The following is a 24,064-nucleotide window of genomic DNA, read 5'->3' on the forward strand; positions in this document are numbered from 1 at the left end:
TTTCCCCTGCCCCCTCGTGTTTTCCCCTGCCCCCCTCGTGTTGTCCCCTGCCCCCCTCGTGTTGTCCCCTGCCCCCCTCGTGTTTTTCCCTGCCCCCCTCGTGTTTTCCCCTGCCCCCCTCGTGTTTTCCCCTGCCCCCCTCGTGTTTTCCCCTGCCCCCCTCGTGTTTTCCCCTGCCCCCCTCGTGTTTTCCCCTGCCCCCCTCGTGTTTTCCCCTGCCCCCCTCGTGTTTTCCCCTGCCCCCCTCGTGTTTTCCCCTGCCCCCCTCGTGTTTTCCCCTGCCCCCCTCGCTCTTTCCCCCACCCCCCCTCGCTCTTTCCCCAACCCCCCCTCGCTCTTTCCCCAAACCCCCATCTCTCTTTCCCCAAACCCCCCTCGCTCTTTCCCCAACGCCCTCTCGCTCTTTCCCGAACCCCTCCCTCGTTCTTTTCCCGGCTACCTCGCACTCTTCCATTCCCCCCTGCTCCTCCCCTCGTGCTCGTCCCCCCTCCACTCGTTGCTACCGACTCCGACTCTTTCCCCCCTCGCGCTTTGCCCTGCCCCCTCGCGCTTTGCCCTGCCCCCTCGCGCTTTGCCCTGCCCCCTCGCGCTTTGCCCTGCCCCCTCGCGCTTTGCCCTGCCCCCTCGCGCTTTGCCCTGCCCCCTCGCGCTTTGCCCTGCCCCCTCGCGCTTTGCCCTGTCCCCTCGCGCTTTGCCCTGCCCCCTCGCGCTTTGCCCTGCCCCCTCGCGCTTTGCCCTGCCCCCTCGCGCTTTGCCCTGCCCCCTCGCGCTTTGCCCTGCCCCCTCGCGCTTTGCCCTGCCCCCTCGCGCTTTGCCCTGCCCCCTCGCGCTTTGCCCTGCCCCCTCGCGCTTTGCCCTGCCCCCTCGCGCTTTGCCCTGCCCCCTCGCGCTTTGCCCTGCCCCCTCGCGCTTTGCCCTGCCCCCTCGCGCTTTGCCCTGCCCCCTCGCGCTTTGCCCTGCCCCCTCGCGCTTTGCCCTGCCCCCTCGCGCTTTGCCCTGCCCCCTCGCGCTTTGCCCTGCCCCCTCGCGCTTTGCCCTGCCCCCTCGCGCTTTGCCCTGCCCCCTCGCGCTTTGCCCTGCCCCCTCGCGCTTTGCCCTGCCCCCTCGCGCTTTGCCCTGCCCCCTCGCGCTTTGCCCTGCCCCCTCGCGCTTTGCCCTGCCCCCTCGCGCTTTGCCCTGCCCCCTCGCGCTTTGCCCTGCCCCCTCGCGCTTTGCCCTGCCCCCTCGCGCTTTGCCCTGCCCCCTCGCGCTTTGCCCTGCCCCCTCGCGCTTTGCCCTGCCCCCTCGCGCTTTGCCCTGCCCCCTCGCGCTTTGCCCTGCCCCCTCGCGCTTTGCCATGCCCCCTCGCGCTTTGCCATGCCCCCTCGCGCTTTGCCATGCCCCCTCGCGCTTTGCCATGCCCCCTCGCGCTTTGCCATGCCCCCTCGCGCTTTGCCATGCCCCCTCGCGCTTTGCCATGCCCCCTCGCGCTTTGCCATGCCCCCTCGCGCTTTGCCCTGCCCCCTCGCGCTTTGCCCTGCCCCCTCGCGCTTTGCCCTGCCCCCTCGCGCTTTGCCCTGCCCCCTCGCGCTTTGCCCTGCCCCCTCGCGCTTTGCCCTGCCCCCTCGCGCTTTGCCCTGCCCCCTCGCGCTTTGCCCTGCCCCCTCGCGCTTTGCCCTGCCCCCTCGCGCTTTGCCCTGCCCCCTCGCGCTTTGCCCTGCCCCTCGCGCTTTGCCCTGCCCCCTCGCGCTTTGCCCTGCCCCCTCGCGCTTTGCCCTGCCCCCTCGCGCTTTGCCCTGCCCCCTCGCGCTTTGCCCTGCCCCCTCGCGCTTTGCCCTGCCCCCTGGCGCTTTGCCCTGCCCCCTCGCGCTTTGCCCTGCCCCCTCGCGCTTTGCCCTGCCCCCTCGCGCTTTGCCCTGCCCCCTCGCGCTTTGCCCTGCCCCCTCGCGCTTTGCCCTGCCCCCTCGCGCTTTGCCCTGCCCCCTCGCGCTTTGCCCTGCCCCCACCTCGCGCTTTGCCCTGCCCCCACCTCGCGCTTTGCCCTGCCCCCACCTCGCGCTTTGCCCTGCCCCCACCTCGCGCTTTGCCCTGCCCCCACCTCGCGCTTTGCCCTGCCCCCACCTCGCGCTTTGCCCTGTCCCCACCTCGCGCTTTGCCCTGCCCCCACCTCGCGCTTTGCCCTGCCCCCACCTCGCGCTTTGCCCTGCCCCCACCTCGCGCTTTGCCCTGCCCCCACCTCGCGCTTTGCCCTGCCCCCACCTCGCGCTTTGCCCTGCCCCCACCTCGCGCTTTGCCCTGCCCCCACCTCGCGCTTTGCCCTGCCCCCACCTCGCGCTTTGCCCTGCCCCCACCTCGCGCTTTGCCCTGCCCCCACCTCGCGCTTTGCCCTGCCCCCCCTCGCTCTTTCCCCAGCCCCCCCTCGCTCTTTCCCCAACCCCCCCCTCGCTCTTTCCCCAACCCCCCCTCGCTCTTTCCCCAACCCCCCCCCTCGCTCTTTCCCCTGCCCCCACCTCGCTCTTTCCCCTGCCCCCACCTCGCTCTTTCCCCTGCCCCCACCTCGCGCTTTCCCCTGCCCCCACCTCGCGCTTTCCCCTGCCCCCACCTCGCGCTTTCCCCTGCCCCCACCTCGCGCTTTCCCCTGCCCCCACCTCGCGCTTTCCCCTGCCCCCACCTCGCGCTTTCCCCTGCCCCCACCTCGCGCTTTCCCCTGCCCCCACCTCGCGCTTTCCCCTGCCCCCACCTCGCGCTTTCCCCTGCCCCCACCTCGCGCTTTCCCCTGCCCCCACCTCGCGCTTTCCCCTGCCCCCACCTCGCGCTTTCCCCTGCCCCCACCTCGCGCTTTCCCCTGCCCCCACCTCGCGCTTTCCCCTGCCCCCACCTCGCGCTTTCCCCTGCCCCCACCTCGCGCTTTCCCCTGCCCCCACCTCGCGCTTTCCCCTGCCCCCACCTCGCGCTTTCCCCTGCCCCCACCTCGCGCTTTCCCCTGCCCCCACCTCGCGCTTTCCCCTGGCCCCACCTCGCGCTTTCCCCTGGCCCCACCTCGCGCTTTCCCCTGGCCCCACCTCGCGCTTTCCCCTGGCCCCACCTCGCGCTTTCCCCTGGCCCCACCTCGCGCTTTCCCCTGGCCCCACCTCAAGCTTTCCCCTGGCCCCACCTCAAGCTTTCCCCTGCCCCCCCCTCGCACTTTCTCCCCCCCCCCCCTTCCCTCGCGCTCTCCCCTTAGCCCCCCCCCCCCCCCGGTCACCATCGCACCTCCCTCCCTCTGTCTCCTCCCCCTCCTCCCATCTGCCCTTTATTTCTCTCCCAGCCCCTTCCCCCCCCCCCCCATTGCTGCATTCTGTACGTGTTGACCTAACTCATTCTCTGTGTGCTCCTGTCCAACGCAATAGCTGTGCTCCTTTCCCCAGCCGTCCAAGAGGAGAGACAGAGGAGCCGAGAGAGGGGCGAAGAGGTTGAGTCCACCAGTGGGACCAACGATGAGATGCCGGTGGAGAAGATTCTGGAAGCCGAGGTGGCAGTGGAACAGAAACCGGAGCTGCAGTCCGATGGGTCGGGGAGTGAAGTGGCCTCGGTAAGAGCGGCATGTGGTGGAGTGGCAGGGAGCTGGAGGCCTGGGCTGGTGTTAACTATACCCACAGTGTCCCTCTCCCCGGGCTGGTGTTAACTGTACCCACAGCGTCTCTCTCCCCGGGCTGGTGCTAACCATACCCACAGTGTCCCTCTCCCCGGGCTGGTGTTAACTATACCCACAGCGTCTCTCTCCCCGGGCTGGTGTTAACTATACCCACAGCGTCTCTCTCCGTGGGCTGGTGTTAACTATACCCACAGCGTCTCTCTCCCCGGGCTGGTGCTAACTATACCCACAGCGTCTCTCTCCCCGGGCTGGTGTTAACTATACCCACAATGTCCCTCTCCCCGGGCTGGTGTTAACTATGCCCACAGTGTCCCTCTCCCTGGGCTGGTGTTAACTATACCCACAGTGTCCCTCTCCCCGGGCTGGTGTTAACTATACCCACAGTGTCTCTATCCCCGGGCTGGTGCTAACTATACCCACAGCGTGTCTCTGCCCGGACTGGTGTTAACTATACCCAGTGTCCCTCTCCCCGGGCGTGTGTTAACTGTACCCAGTGTCCCTCTCCCCGGGCTGGTGCTAACTATACCCACAGTATCCCTCTCACCGGGCTGGTGCTAACTATACCCACAGTGTCCCTCTCCCCGGGCTGGCGTTAACTATACCCACAGTATCCCTCTCCCCGGGCTGGTGCTAACTATACCACAGTGTCCCTCTCCCCGGGCTGGTGTTAACTATACCCACAGCGTGTCTCTCCCCGCGCTGGTGTTAACTATACCCAGTGTCCCTCTCCCCGGGCGGGTGTTAACTGTACCCAGTGTCCCTCTCCCTGGGCTGGTGTTAACTATACCCACAGTGTCCCTCTCCCCGGGCTGGTGCTAACTATACCCACAGTGTCCCTCTCCCCGGGCTGGTGCTAACTATACCCACAGCGTCTCTTTCCCCGGGCTGGTGTTAACTATACCCACAGCGTCTCTCTCTCCGTGGGCTGGTGTTAACTATACCCACAGCCTCTCTCTCCCCGGGCTGGTGTTAACTATACCCACAGCGTCTCTCTACCCGGGCTGGTGCTAACTATACCCACAGTGTCCCTCTCCCCGGGCTTGTGTTACCTCTACCCACAGCGTGTCTCTCCCCGGGCTGGTGCTAACTATACCCACAGTGTCCCTCTCCCCGGGCTGGTGTTAACTATACCCACAGCGTCCCTCTCCCCGGGCTGGTGCTAACTATACCCACAGTGTCCCTCTCCCCGGGCTGGTGTTACCTCTACCCACAGCGTGTCTCTCCCCGGGCAGTTGCTAACTATACCCACAGCGTCCCTCTCCCCGGGCTGGTGCTAACTATACCCACAGCGTCCGTCTCCCCGGGCTGGTGTTAACTATACCCACAGCGTCTCTCTCCCCGGGCTGGTGTTAACTATACCCACAGCGTCTCTCTCCGTGGGCTGGTGTTAACTATACCCACAGCGTCTCTCTCCCGGGGCTGGTGTTAACTATACCCACAGCGTCTCTCTCCCCGGGCTAGTGTTAACTATACCCACGGTGTCCCTCTCCCTGGGCTGGTGCTAACTACACCCACAGTGTCCCTCTCCCCGGGCTGGTGTTAACTATACCTACAGTGTCCCTCTCCCCGGGCTGGTGCTAACTATACCCACAGTATCCCTCTCCCCAGGCTGGTGCTAACTATACCCACAGTGTCCCTCTCCCCGGGCTGGTGTTAACTATACCCACAGTGTCCCTCTCCCTGGGCTGGTGTTAACTATACCCACAGTGTCCCTCTCCCCGGGCTGGTGCTAACTATACCCACAGCGTCTCTCTCCCCGGGTTGGTGTTAACTATACCCACAGTGTCCCTCCCCCTGGGCTGGTGTTAACTATACCCACAGTGTCCCTCTCCCCGGGCTGGTGTTAACTATACCCACAGCGTCTCTCTCCCCGGGCTGGTGCTAACGATTCCCACAGCGTGTCTCTCCCCGCGCTGATGTTAACTATACCCCGTGTCCCTCTCCCCGGGCGGGTGTTAACTGTACCCAGTGTCCCTCTCCCCGGGCTGGTGTTATCTATACCCAGTGTCCCTCTCCCCGGGCTGGTGCTAACTATACCCACAGTATCCCTCTCCCCAGGCTGGTGCTAACTATACCCACAGTGTCCCTCTCCCCAGGCTGGTGCTAACTATACCCACAGTGTCTCTCTCCCCAGGTTGGTTGTAACGATACCCACAGTGCCGCTCTCCGCGGGCTGGTGCTAACTATACCCACAGTGTCTCTCTCCCCGGGCTGGTGTTAACTATACCCACAGTGTCCCTCTCCCCGGGCTGGTGCTAACTATACCCACAGTGTCCCTCTCCCCGGGCTGGTGCTAACTATACCCACAGTGTCCGTCTCCCCGGGCTGGTGTTAACTATACCCACAGTGTCCCTCTCCCCGGGCTGGTGCTAACTATACCCACAGCGTCTCTCTCCCCGGGCTGGTGTTAACTATACCCACAGCGTCTCTCTCCCCGGGCTGGTGCTAACTATACCCACACTGTCCCTCTCCCCGGGCTGGTGTTAACTATACCCACAGTGTCCCTCTCCCCGGGCTGGCGTTACCTCTATCCACAGTGTCCCTCTCCCCGGGCTGGTGCTAACTATACCCACAGCATCTCTCTCCCCGGGCTGGTGTTAACTATACCCACAGTGTCCCTCTCCCCGGGCTGGTGCTAACTATACCCACAGTGTCTCTCTCCCCGGGCTGGTGTTAACTATACCCACAGCGTCTCTCTCCCTGGGCTGGTGTTAACTATACCCAGTGTCCCTCTCCCCGGGCGGGTGTTAACAATACCCACAGTGTCCCTCTCCCCGGGCTGGTGTTAACTATACCCACAGCGTCTCTCTCCCTGGGCTGGTGTTAACTATGCCCACAGTGTCCCTCTCCCCGGGCTGGTGCTAACTGTTCCCCCAGTGTCCCTCTCCCTGGGCTGGTGTTAACTCTGCCCACAGTATCCCTCTCCCCGGGCTTGTGTTAACTATACCCACAGTGTCCCTCTCCCCGGGCTGGTGCTAACTATACCCCCAGTGTCCCTCTCCCTGGGCTGGTGTTAACTCTGCCCACAGTATCCCTCTCCCCGGGCTGGTGTTACCTAGACCCACATTGTCTCTCTCCCCGGGCTGGTGTTAACTATACCCACAGTGTGTCTCTCCCCGGGCTGGTGTTAACGATACCCAGTGTCCTTCTCCCCGGGCGGGTGTTAACTGTACCCAATGTCCCTCTCCCCGGGCTGGTGTTAACTGTACCCAGTGTCCCTCTCCCCGGGCAGGTGTTAATTATACCCACAGCGTCTCTCTCCCTGGGCTGCTGCTAACTATACCCACAGTGTCCCTCTCCCCGGGCTGGTGTTACCTATACCCACAGCGTCTCTCTCCCTGGTCTGGTGTTAACTATACCCACAGTGTCCCTCTCCCCGGGCTGTGTTAACTATACCCACATTGTCCCTCTCCCTGGTATGGTGCTAACGATTCCCACAGCGTGTCTCTCCCCGGGTTGGTGTTAACTATACCCAGTGTCCTTCTCCCCGGGCGGGTGTTAACTGTACCCAGTGTCGCTCTCCCCGGGCTGGTGTTAACTATACCCAGTGTCCCTCTCCCCGGGCGGGTGCGAACTATACCCACAGCGTCTCTCTCCTGGAGCTGGTGGCAGCTATACCCACAGCGTCTCTCTCCCCGGCTGGTGCTAACTATACCCACAGTGTGCCTCTCCCTGGGCTGGTGTTAACTATACCCACAGTGTCCCTCTCCCTGGGCTGGTGTTAACTATACCCACAGTGTCTCTCTCCCCGGGCTGGTGTTAACTATACCCACAGTGTCCCTCTCCCCGGGCTGGTGCTAACTATACCCACAGTGCCTCTCTCCCTGGGCTGGTGTTAACTATGCCCACATTGTCCCTCTCCCCGGGCTGGTGTTAACTATACCCACAGTGTCCCTCTCCCCGGGCTGGTGTTAACTATACCCGCAGTGTCTCTCTCCCCGGGCTGGTGTTAACTATACCCACAGTGTCTCTCTCCTGGGGCTGGTGTTAACTATACCCACAGTGTCCCTCTCCCTGGGCTGCTGTTAACTATACCCACAGTGTGTCTCTCATCGCGCTGGTGTTAACTATACCCACAGTGTCTCTCTCCTGGGGCTGGTGTTAACTTTACCTGCAGTGTCTCTCTCCCCGGGCTGGTGTTAACTATACCCACAGTGTCTCTCTCTCCTGGGGCTGGTGTTAACTATACCCACAGTGCCCCTCTCCCTGGGCTGGTGTTAACTATACCCACAGTGTCCCTCTCCCCGGGCGGGTGTTAACTGTACCCAGTTTCCCTCTCCCCGGGCTGGTGTTAACTATACCCACAGTGTCCCACCTAGTATGGCAGCAATAGGTCAGAAGGTGAGAGCATTGAGGGAGAACTAGGGAATCGAGACAGTGTGGCTCTGAGGCAGAGCAGACGGGGAGAAGTTGCTGAACACAGCGGGTCTGGTGGCCTGAAGTGCATATGTTTTAATGCAAGGAGCATTACGGGTAAGGCAGATGAACTTAGAGCTTGGATTAGTACTTGGAACTATGATGTTGTTGCCATTACAGAGACCTGGTTGAGGGAAGGGCAGGATTGGCAGCTAAACGTTCCAGGATTTAGATGTTTCAGGCGGGATAGAGGGGGATGTAAAAGGGGAGGCGGAGTTGCGCTACTTGTTCGGGAGAATATCACAGCTGTACTGCGAGAGGACACCTCAGAGGGCAGTGAGGCTATATGGGTAGAGATCAGGAATAAGAAGGGTGCAGTCACAATGTTGGGGGTATACTACAGGCCTCCCAACAGCCAGCGGGAGATAGAGGAGCAGATAGGTAGACAGATTTTGGAAAAGAGTAAAAACAACAGGGTTGTGGTGATGGGAGACTTCAACTTCCCCAATATTGACTGGGACTCACTTAGTGCCAGGGGCTTAGACGGGGCGGAGTTTGTAAGGAGCATCCAGGAGAGCTTCTTAAAACAATATGTAGACAGTCCAACTCGGGAAGGGGCAGTACTGGACCTGGTATTGGGGAATGAGCCCGGCCAGGTGGTAGATGTTTCAGTAGGGGAGCATTTCGGTAACAGTGACCACAATTCAGTAAGTTTTAAAGTAATGGTGGATAAGGATAAGAGTGGTCCGAGGATGAATGTGCTAAATTGGGGGAAGGCTAATGAGAACAATATTAGGCGGGAACTGAAGAACATAGATTGGGGGCGGATGTTTGAGGGCAAATCAACATCTGACATGTGGGAGGCTTTCAAGTGGCAGTTGAAAGGAATACAGGACCGGCATGTTCCTGTGAGGAAGAAAGATAAATACGGCAATTTTCGGGAACCTTGGATGACGAGTGATATTGTAGGCCTCGTCAAAAAGAAAAAGGAGGCATTTGTCAGGGCTAAAAGGCTGGGAACAGACGAAGTCTGCGTGGAATATAAGGAAAGTAGGAAGGAACTTAAGCAAGGAGTCAGGAGGGCGAGAAGGGGTCACGAAAAGTCATTGGCAAATAGGGTTAAGGAAAATCCCAAGGCTTTTTACACGTACATAAAAAGCTAGGGTAGCCAGGGAAAGGGTTGGCCCACTGAAGGATAGGCAAGGGAATCTATGTGTGGAGCCAGAGGAAATGGGCGAGGTACTAAATGAATACTTTGCATCAGTATTCACCAAAGAGAAGGAATTGGTAGATGTTGAGTCTGGAGAAGGGGGTGTAGATAGCCTGGGTCACATTGTGATCCAAAAAGACGAGGTGTTGGGTGTCTTAAAAAATATTAAGGTAGATAAGTCCCCAGGGCCTGATGGGATCTACCCCAGAATACTGAAGGAGGCTGGAGAGGAAATTGCTGAGGCCTTGACAGAAATCTTTGGATCCTCGCTGTCTTCAGGGGATGTCCCGGAGGACTGGAGAATAGCCAATGTTGTTCCTTTGTTTAAGAAGGGTAGCAAGGATAATCCCGGGAACTACAGGCCGGTGAGCCTTACTTCAGTGGTAGGGTAATTACTGGAGAGAATTCTTCGAGACAGGATCTACTCCCATTTGGAAGCAAATGGACGTATTAGTGAGAGGCAGCACGGTTTTGTGAAGGGGAGGTCGTGTCTCACTAACTTGATAGAGTTTTTCGAGGAGGTCACTAAGATGATTGATGCAGGTAGGGCAGTAGATGTTGTCTATATGGACTTCAGTAAGGCCTTTGACAAGGTCCCTCATGGTAGACTCGTACAAAAGGTGAAGTCACACGGGATCAGGGGTGAGCTGGCAAGGTGGATACAGAACTGGCTAGGCCATAGAAGGCAGAGAGTAGCAATGGAGGGATGCTTTTCTAATTGGAGGGCTGTGACCAGTGGTGTTCCACAGGGATCAGTGCTGGGACCTTTGCTCTTTGTAGTATATATAAATGATTTGGAGGAAAATGTAACTGGTCTGATTAGTAAGTTTGCAGACGACACAAAGGTTGGTGGAATTGCGGATAGCGATGAGGACTGTCGGAGGATACAGCAGGATTTAGATTGTCTGCAGACTTGGGCGGAGAGATGGCAGATGGAGTTTAATCCGGACAAATGTGAGGTAATGCATTTTGGAAGGTCTAATGCAGGTAGGGAATATACAGTGAATGGTAGAACCCTCAAGAGTATTGAAAGTCAAAGAGATCTAGGAGTACAGGTCCACAGGTCATTGAAAGGGGCAACACAGGTGGAGAAGGTAGTCAAGAAGGCATACGGCATGCTTGCCTTCATTGGCCGGGGCATTGAGTATAAGAATTGGCAAGTCATGTTGCAGCTGTATAGAACCTTAGTTAGGCCACACTTGGAGTATAGTGTTCAATTCTGGTCGCCACACTACCAGAAGGATGTGGAGGCTTTAGAGAGGGTGCAGAAGAGATTTACCAGAATGTTGCCTGGTATGGAGGGCATTAGCTATGAGGAGCGATTGAATAAACTCGGTTTGTTCTCACTGGAACGAAGGAGGTTGAGGGGAGACCTGATAGAGGTATACAAAATTATGAGGGGCATAGACAGAGTGGATAGTCAGAGGCTTTTCCCCAGGGTAGAGGGGTCAATTACTAGGGGGCATAGGTTTAAGGTGAGAGGGGCAAGGTTTAGAGTAGATGTACGAGGCAAGTTTTTTACGCAGAGGGTAGTGGGTGCCTGGAACTCGCTACCGGAGGAGGTAGTGGAAGCAGGGACGATAGGGACATTTAAGGGGCATCTTGACAAATATATGAATAGGATGGGAATAGAAGTATACGGACCCAGGAAGTGTAGAAGATTGTAGTTTAGTCGGGCAGCATGGTCGGCACGGGCTTGGAGGGCCGAAGGGCCTGTTCCTGTGCTGTACATTTCTTTGTTCTTTGTTCTTGTCACTCTCTCCCCGGGCTGGTGTTAACTATACCCACAGTGTCCCTCTCCCCCCGGGCTGGTGTTAACTATACCCACAGTGTCCCTCTCCCCAGGCTGGTGCTAACTATACCCACAGCGTCTCTCTCCCCAGGCTGGTGTTAACTATACCCACAGTGTCTCTCTCCCAGGGCTGCAGTTAACTATACCCACAGTGTCCCTCTCCCCGGGCTGGTGTTAACTATAGCCACAGTGTCCCTCTCCCCGGGCTGGTGTTAACTATACCCACAGTGTCCCTCTCCCGGGGCGGTGCTAATTATACCCGCAGCGTCTCTCTCCCCGGGCTGGTGTTAACTATACCCACAGCGTCTCTCTCCCCGGGCTGGTGCTAACTATACCCACAGCGTCTCTCTCCCCTGGCTGGTGCTAACTATACCCACAGCGTCCCTCTCCCCATCTGGTGTTAACTATACCGTCAGTGTCTCTCTTCCCGGGCTGGAGTTAACTATACCCACAGTGTCCCTCTCCCCGGGCGGTGCTAATTATACCCGCAGCGTCTCTCTCCCCGGGCTGGTGTTAACTATACCCACAGCGCCTCTCTCCCCGGGCTGGTGCTAACTATACCCACAGCGTCTCTCTCCCCGGGCTGGTGCTAACTATACCCACAGCATCCCTCTTCCTGGGCTGGTGTTAACTATACCCACAGTGTCCGTCTCCCTGGGCTGGTGTTAACTATACCCACAGTGTCCCTCTCCCCGGGCTGGTGTTAACTATACCCACAGTGTCCCTCTCCCCATCTGGTGTTAACTATACCCACAGTGTCCCTCTCCCTGGACTGGTGTTAACTATACCCACAGTGTCCCTCTCCCCGGGCTGGTGTTAACTATACCCACAGTGTCCCTCTCCCCATCTGGTGTTAACTATACCCACAGTGTCCCTCTCCCTGGGCTGGTGTTAACTATACCCACAGTGTCCCTCTCCCCGGGCTGGTGTTAACTATACCCACAGTGTCCCTCTCCCCATCTGGTGTTAACTATACCCACAGTGTCCCTCTCCCTGGACTGGTGTTAACTATACCCACAGTGTCTCTCTTCCCGGGCTGGTGTTAACTATACCCACAGTGTCCCTCTCCCGGGCTGGTGTTAACTATACCCACAGTGTCCCTCTCCCCGGGCTGGTGTTAACTATACCCACAGTGTCTCTCTTCCCGGTCTGGTGTTAACTATACCAACAGTGTCCCTCTCCCGGGCTGGTGTTAACTGGACCCACAGTGTCCGTCTCCCAGGGCTGGGGTTAACTGTACCCAAGTGTCCCTCTCCCTGGTCTGTGATTCCACTCACTTCTGCTCTGAGTTACTCAGTCTCTTACGTGATTGACATAAAACTGCTTGGCCCACTGGGGCATTGCGAGAATCAGGTGGAAGTACGTTTGAGGTAGCTTTTTCTCTCATACTGGATTGTGGTCAGGGGGCGCGCAGATCTACAGGGATGGGGTCGTAAATGTGAGGGTACAACCTGTGCACACTTGTAGATGCGCGTGACGACCAGAGTGCGTCTCTCCCCACCCCAGGCACGCAATACTGTCTCGGTTCTTCAACCAAGGGGCTTTGACGGGGAGTGGTTTTCCGGCACTGAGGGTGCAATAGCTTGGTGCCGTGTGCCTCGTCCGGTGGCCCCAGAGGGACAGTGACTCTAACCTTGTGGTAATGGGCTGCAGAACATCCAACAGGGATCTTATCCCTGCTCTGTCTCGGGTGAATGAATTCATCGTGAGAACGCCTCCGTTCCACCTGAGATGCCGGGAATGATGACCTGCCCTTCAGCAATTGCTCAGTTTTTTTTCTGCCACGTGAGGGGAGCCGTGGTCTGGGCCAGCATTTGTTGGCCGTCCCCAATTGCCCTTGATCTGAGTGGTTGGTTTGGACTGTATGGGTGGGGTCGGCCACTCGGCAGTGGATCTGGAGTGGGCCAAACCAGGTGAGGACGGCATAAAAATAACGGCAAAATGATGCGGATGCTGGAAAACGTGCCGCGCCTGCCAGTATCTGTGGAGAGAGAGAAAGCAGCGTTAAGGTTTCGAGTCCGTCGGAAGAATATGCTTCCGGATCCGCAGGGTTTTTCCTGCATTTCCTGGTTTGTCTCAGGTCGGGATGGCACATTTCCTTCCGCGCGAAACGTCGGTGGTCATCAAATCATCGATCGTCATCGTGGTCACTGTTCCCGAGTTTCACTTACAACTCCAGGCTTCTTATCAATTGAATTTAAACTCCACGGCTGCAGGAGTGGGCTTTAATCCTGTGTTCCCACTCCCACCTCCTCAAGACCATTAATGGATTAATGGTGACTTTGCCGGAACGCCACCATCTCCCAGCCCCCTCCCCACCCAGTTAGCCTCCTGCCACCCTGATCAATCTACTGTTGAGCTGTTGATTTGTGTGCAGGCCCTGTTTTGGGGGAATTGTTACTGTCAGGTGGCACAAACCTCCTTGAGCGCGAGTTTATAAAAGAATGAAAGAAGAACATGCCCTTCCATAGTACCTTTTACGACTGTCACTTCACAGCCAGTGAAGTGCTATTTGAAGTGCGGCAGGCAATTTGCACAGAAAGATTTAGAACATAGAACATAGAGTGCAGAAGGAGGCCATTCAGCCCATCGAGTCTGAACCGACCCACTTAAGCCCTCACTTCCACCCTATCCCAATAACCCCATCTAACCTTTTTGGTCACTAAGGGTAATTTATCATGACCAATCCACCTAACCTGCACGTCTTTGGACTGTGGGAGGAAACCGGAGCACCCGGAGGAAACCCACGCACACATGGAGGGAACGTGCGGACTCCGCACCGATAGTGACCCAAGCCGGGAATCAAACCTGGGACCCTGGTGCTGTGAAGCCACAGTGCTAATCACTTGTGCTGCCCAATTTGAGGTGATCTGTTCTCGTGATGCTTATTGGAGGTTCGTGAATCATCGGCCAGGGACCCGGGCGGAATTCCCCAGCTGATCTTCAGAATAGGGCGGTGGGGTCGTTTCCACCCACTCAGGCCTGTGCCGGAGGGCCCGAGAATCGCAAATGACGCACTGTTGCTCAAAAGCGGAACATAAAGATGAGCCCAGAGACAGCAGGCTGGTCAGTTTAACCTGGCTGGTGGGGAAGCTTCTAGAAATGATAATTCGAGACAAGATTAATTAGCAGGTGGGCAATTGTGGGTTAATTAACAAAAGTTAACAGTTGATGCGGTGTACCTGGACTTCAAAAAGGCATTTGGTCAAGTGCCACACAACAGACTTGTGAACAAAGTTAAGAGCTTGTGGAACGAATGGGGCAGATGCAATTGGGATACAAGATTGATTGAGTCGCAGGAAACGGAGAGTGGCAGCGAACTGTTGTTTTTTTCCTGACTGCAGGGAGGTTTATGGTGGAGTTCCCCAGGAACCGGTGTCAGGAACCGTGCTCCTCCTGACACATTAATGACCCTCGACCTCGGTGTGCAAGGTAAACTTTCAAAATTTGGCGATGATGCAAAGCAGGGAAGCGCTGTGAATTGTGAGGAGGGTAGTGTGGAACTTCACGTGAAAAGTTGGACAAGTGAGATGAAGTTCACTGCAGAGAAGTATGAAGCGATTCATTTTGATTGTGGAGCGTGGAGAGACTGTACAAAAGAAAACGGTACCATTCGAAAGAATACAGGAGCTGAGGGATCTGGGGGTATGTGCGTAAGCCATTGAAGGTGGCAGAACAGGTTGAGAGTGTAGTTAAATCCTGGACTATATCAATTGGGGCATAGAGTCCAAAATCAAGGAGGTTAACTTGTCAAAAAGAAATACTGTTTTAACCTCAACTGGAGACTCGTGTCCAGTCCTGGGAAGGATGGGAAGGCATTGGAGAGTGTGGAGAAGATTCCCTATTCTGCGGATGAGGATCTTCAGTTAGGTGGATGGACTAGAGAGTTTGGGACGGTGCTCCCGGGAGAAGAGAAGGCTGAGAGGAGATTTGACCGAGCTATTCAAAGTCATGAGGGGCCTGGACGGAGTGAATTGGGGAGAAGCGGTTCCCATTGGTGGCAAAATCGAGAACCAGAGGGCGGTGATCGGCAAGAGAAGCAATGGCAATGTGAGTGAAAACCTCCCTCACGGTTATGTGGTGTGCTGCCTGAGAGTGTGGCTGACACGGGATTCAATCGAGACCTTCTTGAGGGAATTGGATCATTATCTGTAAGGGGTGACTGTGCAGAGCTACAGGGGGAAAGGCAGGGGCGAGGTATTTTGCTCCTTCAGAGGGCCAGCATGGAGACCGAGCCGAACGGCCTCCTCCTGTGATGTAACCGTTCTGTGATTCTGGAGCAGGCAGATAGGGCCTTAAAGTTGGTTTAAAGTCTGTTGCTCTTTTTAGCCTTAGTTTTATTACCTCTGATTATGTCACCTTTGCTCACGAGTCACCAGGTATCTTTCTGATACCGCCACGTGGTTCAAGCTCGAGTTATGATTAATAAGTCAGCACACCACTTAGTAAGATTGAAATCAACGGTCATTTATTATATACAACAAGTAATGCTTACACAATAATCCTACTATCTATATAGAAACCTACCACTACTGGCCAGTACTTAACTTTAGGAAGGGCCCACCAGGTCAGGGAAACGAATGGCTTATCGAATCGGATCTGGCCCGCGGGATTCAAAAGGCTGATACGGGTCGATGGCTAGGAGTCTTTATCGGGTAGCGATCGCTGGAGTCAGACTTACTGTTTCTGGTCGATGTTCTTGCGAAGGTTGCGAGCAGGAGAAGAAGGGAGAGAGAGCGATCTGAACTTGGCCCCTCACTTTCTCGGGTCCCGGGGCTTCCCGCCTCTCGGGGCGGCCCTTGACCCTGAGTCCCAAGTGATTGGACTTGTTCCCAATCACTGGGTTCGATATATCCAATAACGGGGCGATTCCTCGATCGGGGGGTGGTCGTTCACCTGTCTTTGTTTCGGCCACTGCAGGTGCCGGCAGGTGTGGCCCGGCATTCAATTGCTAATATGTTGCAATTGTTCCCGGGGATAGCCGATTAAACTGCAGATGTCTGGGTTGATGTGCTGCTAATGGTCTTGAGTATCGATCTGGGCCAACTTCCCCAGAGCCGAATACTCGATTCTGTCTGCAGCTGTCCGTTTGTGTCCTGTTGGCTGCTTTTCCCATCAGCCTTTTCGGTTAGCCATTTTAAATCGGGTTTTGGCCAAATTAATAGGGAATCAGCCATTTTAGGTGGCTCCAAGTCATATCCGAAAGCCATCACCTCCAACAGCGCAACACCCCTCAGTGCGGTGCTGGGAAGCCAGCCTTGATATTTTTTCTCGTGCTTGAAGATCTGGACTGGGACCTGAACCCAACTCTGAGGCGAGAGTGCTACCCACCGAGCCACGGCTGACCCTTAACGTGAACTTAATATCTGAACCACGCCGTTCGCGGGTGCGGGGGGGGAGGGGAGTGCACACTAAGGGCAGACAAATATCAACCATGAATGCGGAGCAGGCTCGAGGGGCTTAATGACCTCATCCGATGTTAATTTAATTCTAATTCATTCAGGGAATGTCGGTGTCGTTGGCTGGGCGAGCATCAATTGCCCATCCCTAGTTGCCCTTGAACTGAGTGCCATTTTAAGAGTCAAGCACATTACTGTGGTTCTGGACTCACATGGAGGCCCGACCAGGTAATGACGGTTGCTGTCCTTTCCTAAAGGAAGTTAGTGAACGAGATGGATTTTCAACAACAATTGACAATGGTTTCATGGTCGTCATTAGACTCTTTTTTAATTCCAGATCTTTATTGAATTCAAATTCCACCATTTGCCGTGGTGGGATTCGAACTTGGGTCCCCTGGAATTGCCCTGACTCTCTGGATTAGTAGTCCAGCAATGAGACCACAATGGCCCCCCCCCCCCCCCCCCCGCAAACATGTTTCTGTGCTCCAGACTGTGGAACAGGAAACGACAAGTAATGGGGAGCTTTGGGGATCCACAGGTTCAACGTGTCTTGTCCCTCAGTGTAGTTAACACTGAACAACTAATCGCCCATGTCCATGTGGAACTTTAGATCTGATTCCCGTCCCCTGTGAGAGAGCCGGGAGCCAGGGGGACACAGGTGAGCAGAGAGATTTTCCCTGAGGACGTTGGTCTGTGGAGAGCGGTGGAGGCTGGGTCATTGGTAATGTTCAAGGCTGAGGCGAATAGGTTTGCCACGACCCAGGGAGGCAAAGAGTAATAAGGGAGTTAGACAGGAAGGTAGAACTGAGATCGCAATAAGATCAGCCGTGATCTTGTCAAATGGTGGAGCAGGCCCAATGGGCCGAATGGCCGATTCCTAATTTGCACGCTGTTATGTATTTACCATGTATTTACAAGCCAAGCAGATTTGTGTAACTCTTGCTCTGTAAATGTTCCCCTGTGTTCTTCCCCCATGTGCCCGAGACTGATAGCAGCTACAATGAACCACACCGTAAAAGCCTTCTCTGACCCGCAGATACTAGCCCGTCATGCTGGCTGCTCTGTTAGAGTGGTGTATCAGGCTCGTTTGGCAACTGGCGCCGCGGATCACGCTAGACGAGGCAAAGTCCCTGGGCACTGGACCCAGTCCCGCAAAAAAGACCCTTGGGTCCAAGCTCCCTTAAAACAATCGTTCTCAGCATGTGGAAAGGCCAGCATTTCTGCCCAGTCTCTCTCTAACTGCCCCTCGCACGGTGGTGGGGAGCCGCCCTCCTGAACCGCCGCAGTCCATCTGGTGCCACTGTGCCATTGAGTAGACTATGCTATGATATTTTGCAGGGAGCAGCAGATATGGGTCCCAAGTTGGAATGGGCCCTTTGCAGGACCCATTTGTCTAGACTTCACCCTGTAGCCTTGGCACAATTAGATTGCCCGCAAAGAGCTAGGTTGAAACTGACAAATGCAGTGAAATCCCAAATGCAGACAGGAAACTAGATCCGCAAAGCCGGAGAGTAATATTTGATTGTGGGCAACATCCAGTCCCCCGAGTAATCACTGTAGTTGTTAAAATTCTTTTTGTTCTATAACTCTATGGACTTCGCTGGCTGGAGCAGCGTTTGTTGACCATCCCTAATTGCCTCTGGAACATAGGAATTAGGAGAAGAAGTCGGCAATTGAGCCCTTCAAGCCTGCTCCACCATTCAATCAGATCATGGCTGATCTCTTCCTGGTCTCAAATCCACTTCCCTGCCTGTTCCCCATATCCATATAACCCCTTTTTTAAAATCAGAAATATATCCAGCTCCTCCTTGAAACCTTTTAATGACTCCGATTCCACCGCACTATGGGGCAGCACGTTCCACAATTTCACCACCGTCTGTGAGGAGTAGTTCCTCCTCATCTCAGTTCTAAATCTACCTCTCAACCTATATCTGTGACCTCTCCTTCTAGATTGCCCTACAAGGGAAAACATTTGGTCTAAGTTTACTTTATCAATCCCGTTTAGTATTTTATACATCTCGATCAGATCCCCTCTCATCCTTCTAAACTCCAGTGAGCGTAGGCCCAAAAACTGTTTACTGTCTCATCATACGTTAGCCCTTTCACCCCCAAATCAATCTGGTAAACCTCCTCTGAACTGTTTCAAAATGCCACCACACCTTCCTCAAATAAGGAGACTCAAAAATGGATACAATACTCCAGATGTGGTCCCAGGTTCGATTCCCGGCTTGGGTCACTGTCTGTGCGGAGTCTGCACGTTCTCCCCATGTCTGCGTGGGTTTCCTCCGGGTGCTCCGGTTTCCTCCCACAGTCCAAAGATGTGCAGGTTAGCTGGATTGGTCATGATAAATTGCCCTTAGTAAATTTAAAAGACATTCAAATCATACCAGTGGCCTTGCCCCCAAAAGATTCAAATTGACTCTTGGAGCATCCTGGAGTGGGGGGAGGGGGGGCAAGGGGTGATGGTGTTGTCCAGTCTTGTACACAGTTCATTGAGGAGTCTAGAAAAATAAGTGAATGTGAGGATTGTGAGCAGTTCAGAATTCAGCAAAGCAGGACTAAGTGATTGATTAAGAGGAGAAAAATAGAGTACAAGAGTAAACGTGCAAGGATCATAGAAAGTGGACTGTAAAAGCTGTGAGTTTGTAAAACAAAAAAGATTAGCGAAGACAAATGTAGGTCCCTTCATTTATAATATATAATATAAATGTATAATGAAGAACAAGGAAATGGTAATGCAATTAACAAATACTTTACTTCTTTCTTCACAGAAAAAGGCATAAATAACTTTATAATAATAATCTTATCGGGCAGCATGGTGGTGCAGTGGTTAGCACAGCTGCCTCACCGTGCTGAGGTCCCAGGTTCGATCCCGGCTCTGGGTCACTGTCCATGTGGAGTTTGCACATTCTCCCCGTGTTTGCGTGGGTTTGGCTCCCACAACCCAAAAGACGTTCTGGTTAGGTGGATTGACCACGCTTAATTGCCCCTTAATTGGGGAAAAATTAATTGGGTACTCTAAATTTATTAAAAGAAATAATAACCTTATAATAATTTTTATTGCCACAAGTAGGCCTACATTAACACTGCAATAAGAACTAGGAGCAGGAGTGGGCCACCTGGCCCTTCGAGCTTGCACAACCATTCAATGAGATCATGGCTGATCAATGAAGTTACTTTGAAAAACCCCTAATCGCCACATTCCAGTGCCTGTTTGGGTACACAGAGGGAGAATTCAGAATGTCCAATTCACCTAACAGCACGTCTTTCAGGACTTATGGGAGGAAGCACCCGGAGGAAACCCATGCAGTCACGGGGAGAACGTGCAGACTCCGCACAGGCAGTGACCCAAGGTGGGAATTGAACCTGTGACCCTGGCGCTAACCACTGTGCTACTGTGGACCAAGGGTCTGGTGAGAAGGAAGGCAATCGGTAATAGCAAAAAAATAATGCTGGAGAAATTAATAAAAGCTGATTAAATCCCCCAAGGCCTGATAAACTACATCCCAGGGTGCGAAAGGAGGTGGCCATGGAAATAATGAACCTGTGGATTCTGGAACAGTCTCGGAAGATTGGAAGGTGGAAAATGTAACCTTGCTGATTAAAGAGCGGGGAGGAAGAAACAGGGAATTATTGACCAGTCAGCCAAACATCAGTAGTTGGGAAAATGCTGGAATCTGTATTAAAGGATGTGATAACAGGATATGTAGAAAGTATTAATGGGATTAGACAACGTCAACATGGATTTCTGAAAAGAAATCATATTTGACAAATCTGGTGATTTCTGAGGACGTGACAAGTGGAATAGATAAAGGAGAGACAGTGGATGTGGTGTATTTGGTTTTTCAGCAAGCTTTTGATAAAGTCCCACAGAAGAGATGAGTGTGCGAAATTTAAACATGGGATTGATTGCAGGTAATATGTTGGCACGTACTGAGAACACGTACAGACAGGAACCAGAGAATAGGAATAAATGGGTCTTTTTCAGAGTGGAATATGGTGACTCGTGAGGTCCCGCAGGCATCTGTGCTTGGGGCCCCAACTATCACAATACACATCAATGATATGGATGAGGGAATCAAATATAATATTTCAAGTTTGCTGATGATACAAAACCAGGTGGAATTGTGAGCCGTGAGGAGGACGTAAATAGGTTCAAAACGATTTAGGCAAGTTGGATGATTGCCCAAATATGTGGCAGATGTAATATTTAATTATTGTTTTGATCCCATCCTTAAAGTTACAAAGCCAATGTGCAGTGTGGACAGGGCAAACCCTTAATCCATCTTATTGCTTGCTCCAAAAACCATTTCAAATTCAAATTGAAGCCAATTCATGGTCCCCATAAGAAAGACATACAAGATCCAAGCTGACAAGAAAAAGCATTGCACCTCATCATGGGCTTGACCTGATGCTTGATCTTAGCCAAAAGGCCGAGAAACAATGTGACAGATATAATATAATGTGGATACGTGTGAAGTTATCCACTTCGGATGGAGAAACAGAATGGCGAGCGTTACGTAAATGGTGATAGATTGGGAAATGTTGATGTACAAAGGGACCTGGCTGTCCTTGTTCACCAGCCACTGAAGGCAAGCATGCAGGTACAGCAAGCAGTTAGAAAGGCAAAAGATATGTTGGCTTCATTGCAAGAAGACTTGAGTACAGGAGCAAGGATGGCTTACCTGTAGCTGTACAGGACCTTGGTGAGACTACACCTTGAGTAAGGTGCGGTTTTGATCTCTTTACCTAAGAAAGGGGAGGGTGCAGTGAAGGTTCACCAGAGTGATTCCTGGACTGGCAGGATTGTTGTCCAAGGGGAGATTCAGTTGGCTGGACCAGTATTCACTGAAACTTAGAAGAATGGGAGGGGATCTAATTGGAACATCAAAAATTCTGATGGGGCTGGACAGACTGAATGCAGAGATGTTGTTTCCCCTGGCTGGAGGGTGGGGGTGGGGGGCGCTCGTCCAAGAGGCCACAGTCTCAGGATACGGGCAGGCCATTTAGGACTGAGATGAGGAGAAACCTCTTCACAGAGGGTGGCGGACCGGTGGAATTGTTTACCACAGAAGGCTGTGGAGGCCAAGTCAGTGAGTATATTTAAGAAGAAAATAGGTTTCTGGACTCGCGACATCAAGGGGTATGGGGAGGGTGCTGAACGATCAGCCATGATTATGTTAAATGGCAGAGCAGGCTCGAAGGGCTGAATGGCCTACTCCTATTTTCTCTGTTCAAAAGGGAACTGGAACTGCATAGGACGGGTGTTGCTTTGCACTGCAAATGCTGCAATTGCTTATGCTGATATTGGGAAAATCGCACCCAAGGAGCCAATTCTGACACTGCAAACCTGGCATCTGTAACCTGGGATAGAACCTGGTAACCATCGGGAAAGTGTTGGTTACACTCGGAAAAGCATGATTCTCCTGCAAAAGTCTCGAGGGGGGGGGGGGGGCGGGGGTGGGGGCTAGGTTGGGTGCAGAGTTATCACTCCACTGGACTAACTTAGTTGAAGCTGTTGAGGAAATGACTGCAAACTTAGACAAAGGGGTTGTGTGCTCTCCGAATGGGTTTGCAGTTTCCAGATGGCGTTTGACATAGTGCCACCTCAAAAGCTGATGGATATGTAGGCGGGTAATATCTAAGAGCTGCAGAGTTTGAGAGAGAGAGAGAGGCCAGAAAGCAAAAGGTAGAGCTGGCTGGAATATGGGTAGTGGATGGTACGCCCCCGGGATCTGCATTGGCACTTTGTCCTTTTGCAATCATGTCAATCACTCCAAAATAGGCAGGGCTTTGAAAATGAGCTCAAAGCATGGTAGATCCCCCATGGACAGGATAGTGGAGTGGGCAGATTGGGGGCAGATACAGTTTAGTGTGTTTTTTGCGCGGGGGCTGGGGTAGAATATAGATTTGGAGGATGAGAAATGCATGGGCGCAGAATCTTTTAAGGTGACTGTTTAACAATCTTGATGTTCACAGATGTTGAGTGTTGTGTGAAAGCAAGGGAGTGTTGTTAAATTTGTACAAGACATTAATTGGGCCAGATTTGGAGTATGCCATCAATGTTTTTGGCAACCAGTTATGTAAACAAATGGAGGAACTTGCATTAAGATAAGGATCTCTGATGCATTGGGATGACTTCCAGTTAATGTCTTTCTGAAGTTCAGGCTTTTGTTTTGGTACTTCTTCCTTCAAGACTTGAGATGGTTTTCTCTGGCAGGCTCAGCATTATTTCAGGTTCACATCAAAGGTTGTGCCAGGCATTCACTGTAGGGGCGAGAGAGAGATTCTTCCTTTCACGTCCAAGGTCTAAACGCTTCTGCTAAATTCTCTCAGAAAGCATCACGCATGAACCAATTACTGACCGTTGTCAGGCAGAACACTGTCCCTGGCCAACGCACCAGCTGCCAGTTAACCAATCGAACCAAGTCCCTCGAAAGCTGGTTCCTAAGATCCACACAGTGTCGAAGAATCTGGTTTCTCCTCTCCAAAATACAAAACCTGGGAACACAGTGTTCTGGCAAGCAGACTGTTTCAACCTTGACTCTTCTGCTTAAAGGCACATCCTGATTATGGGTCCATGGACACAAATAATAAAAATAAAAGAAATGGAAATACACAGGAAGGACTCTTACAATGTGGGCATCTAACTTCGAACGGAATGACATTTCAGAGGGCAGTTTGGGAGTCGACCATAGAATCCCTGCAATGCAGGAGGCCATTTGGCCCATCAGGTCTGCATCGACCTACTGAAAGAGCCCCCTACCTAGGCTCACTCCCCTGCTCCATCCTTGAAACCCCACCAAACCAGCATATCCTTGAACACTAAGGGGCAATTTTAGCATGGCCAATCCACCTAACCCGCACATCCTTGGACTGTGGGACGAAACCGGAGCAGCCGGAGGAAACCCACGCAGACACGGGGAAAAAGTGCAAACTCCACACAGACAGTCATCCAAATATAGAATTGAACCCGGGTCCCTGATGGCGAACCTGGGTCCCCAGAGAGCATTACGTTGGGTCTCTGGATTACTAGTCCAGTGACGACACCACTCTGTCAACCCCCCCCCCCTCCCCCCACCCCCCACCACCCCCACCGCTGTGGTGCAGCTTAAATAACACATGACCTGAGGACAATGGCGGTGTTATTGGTTGAGGAACGCAGAGTGCCCGCCGCATTTGTCCTCTCCAAGTGCCCTGGGGCCCACCTCAACAAGACAGTGCCCTGTTTCTCTGTTCACCCCACTGGCATTACGTCATCTCCCCCCCCCCCCCCCCCAACACCACCTGCATATTGTTTGAACCCAAGGCTTTCTGAACCCTCGTGTTTCAATGCCATCAGAGGGGAGCGAGCTGATGAGCTTCAACAGGTGGTTAGATTCCAGCTGATGCCCGCTGCTCGTGCTGCCCCCGCCGAAGGCAGGAGCCCTGCGCTGAAATGTCTGTCTCTTGGTAGAACCTGTCATAGGCTCCCCAGATGGCCGGCCACCACGTCGACCTTCCCCGCGAGGCAGATCAATTGAAGCGCTCTGCTCATTGGGTGGGGCGACCGCTCAGACCTGCTGTGGCTCCCGTGAGGCTCCTTTCCATCCCTGTCTTTTGCCGGACCGTGTGCCGCAAAAAAAACAAACAACCCGCATCTAGGGTTAGGGTTAGGCCTCTTTCTCTCTTCCCCCCCCCCCCCCCCCAGGTGA

At 54.1% G+C, this 24,064-nt stretch overlaps 1 protein-coding gene across 4 annotated transcripts in view; it reads left to right on the forward strand.

Annotated features, from left to right (window-relative positions):
• rxrba (retinoid x receptor, beta a) overlaps window positions 1–24,064 on the forward strand; it is a 126,937-nt gene that overhangs the window by 53,199 nt on the left and 49,674 nt on the right. For 2 of the 4 annotated variants that reach the window (XM_072475250.1, XM_072475248.1), the window contains exon 5: window positions 3,369–3,550. In XM_072475250.1, the coding sequence (XP_072331351.1) occupies window positions 3,369–3,550 (182 nt within the window). The remainder of the gene's footprint in view (window positions 1–3,368; window positions 3,551–24,064) is intronic. The other 2 variants (XM_072475251.1, XM_072475249.1) reach the window with 1 other exon arrangement.

This window comes from Scyliorhinus torazame, chromosome 14, assembly GCF_047496885.1.
Source record: "Scyliorhinus torazame isolate Kashiwa2021f chromosome 14, sScyTor2.1, whole genome shotgun sequence".
NCBI classification, from domain to species: Eukaryota; Metazoa; Chordata; class Chondrichthyes; order Carcharhiniformes; family Scyliorhinidae; genus Scyliorhinus; species Scyliorhinus torazame.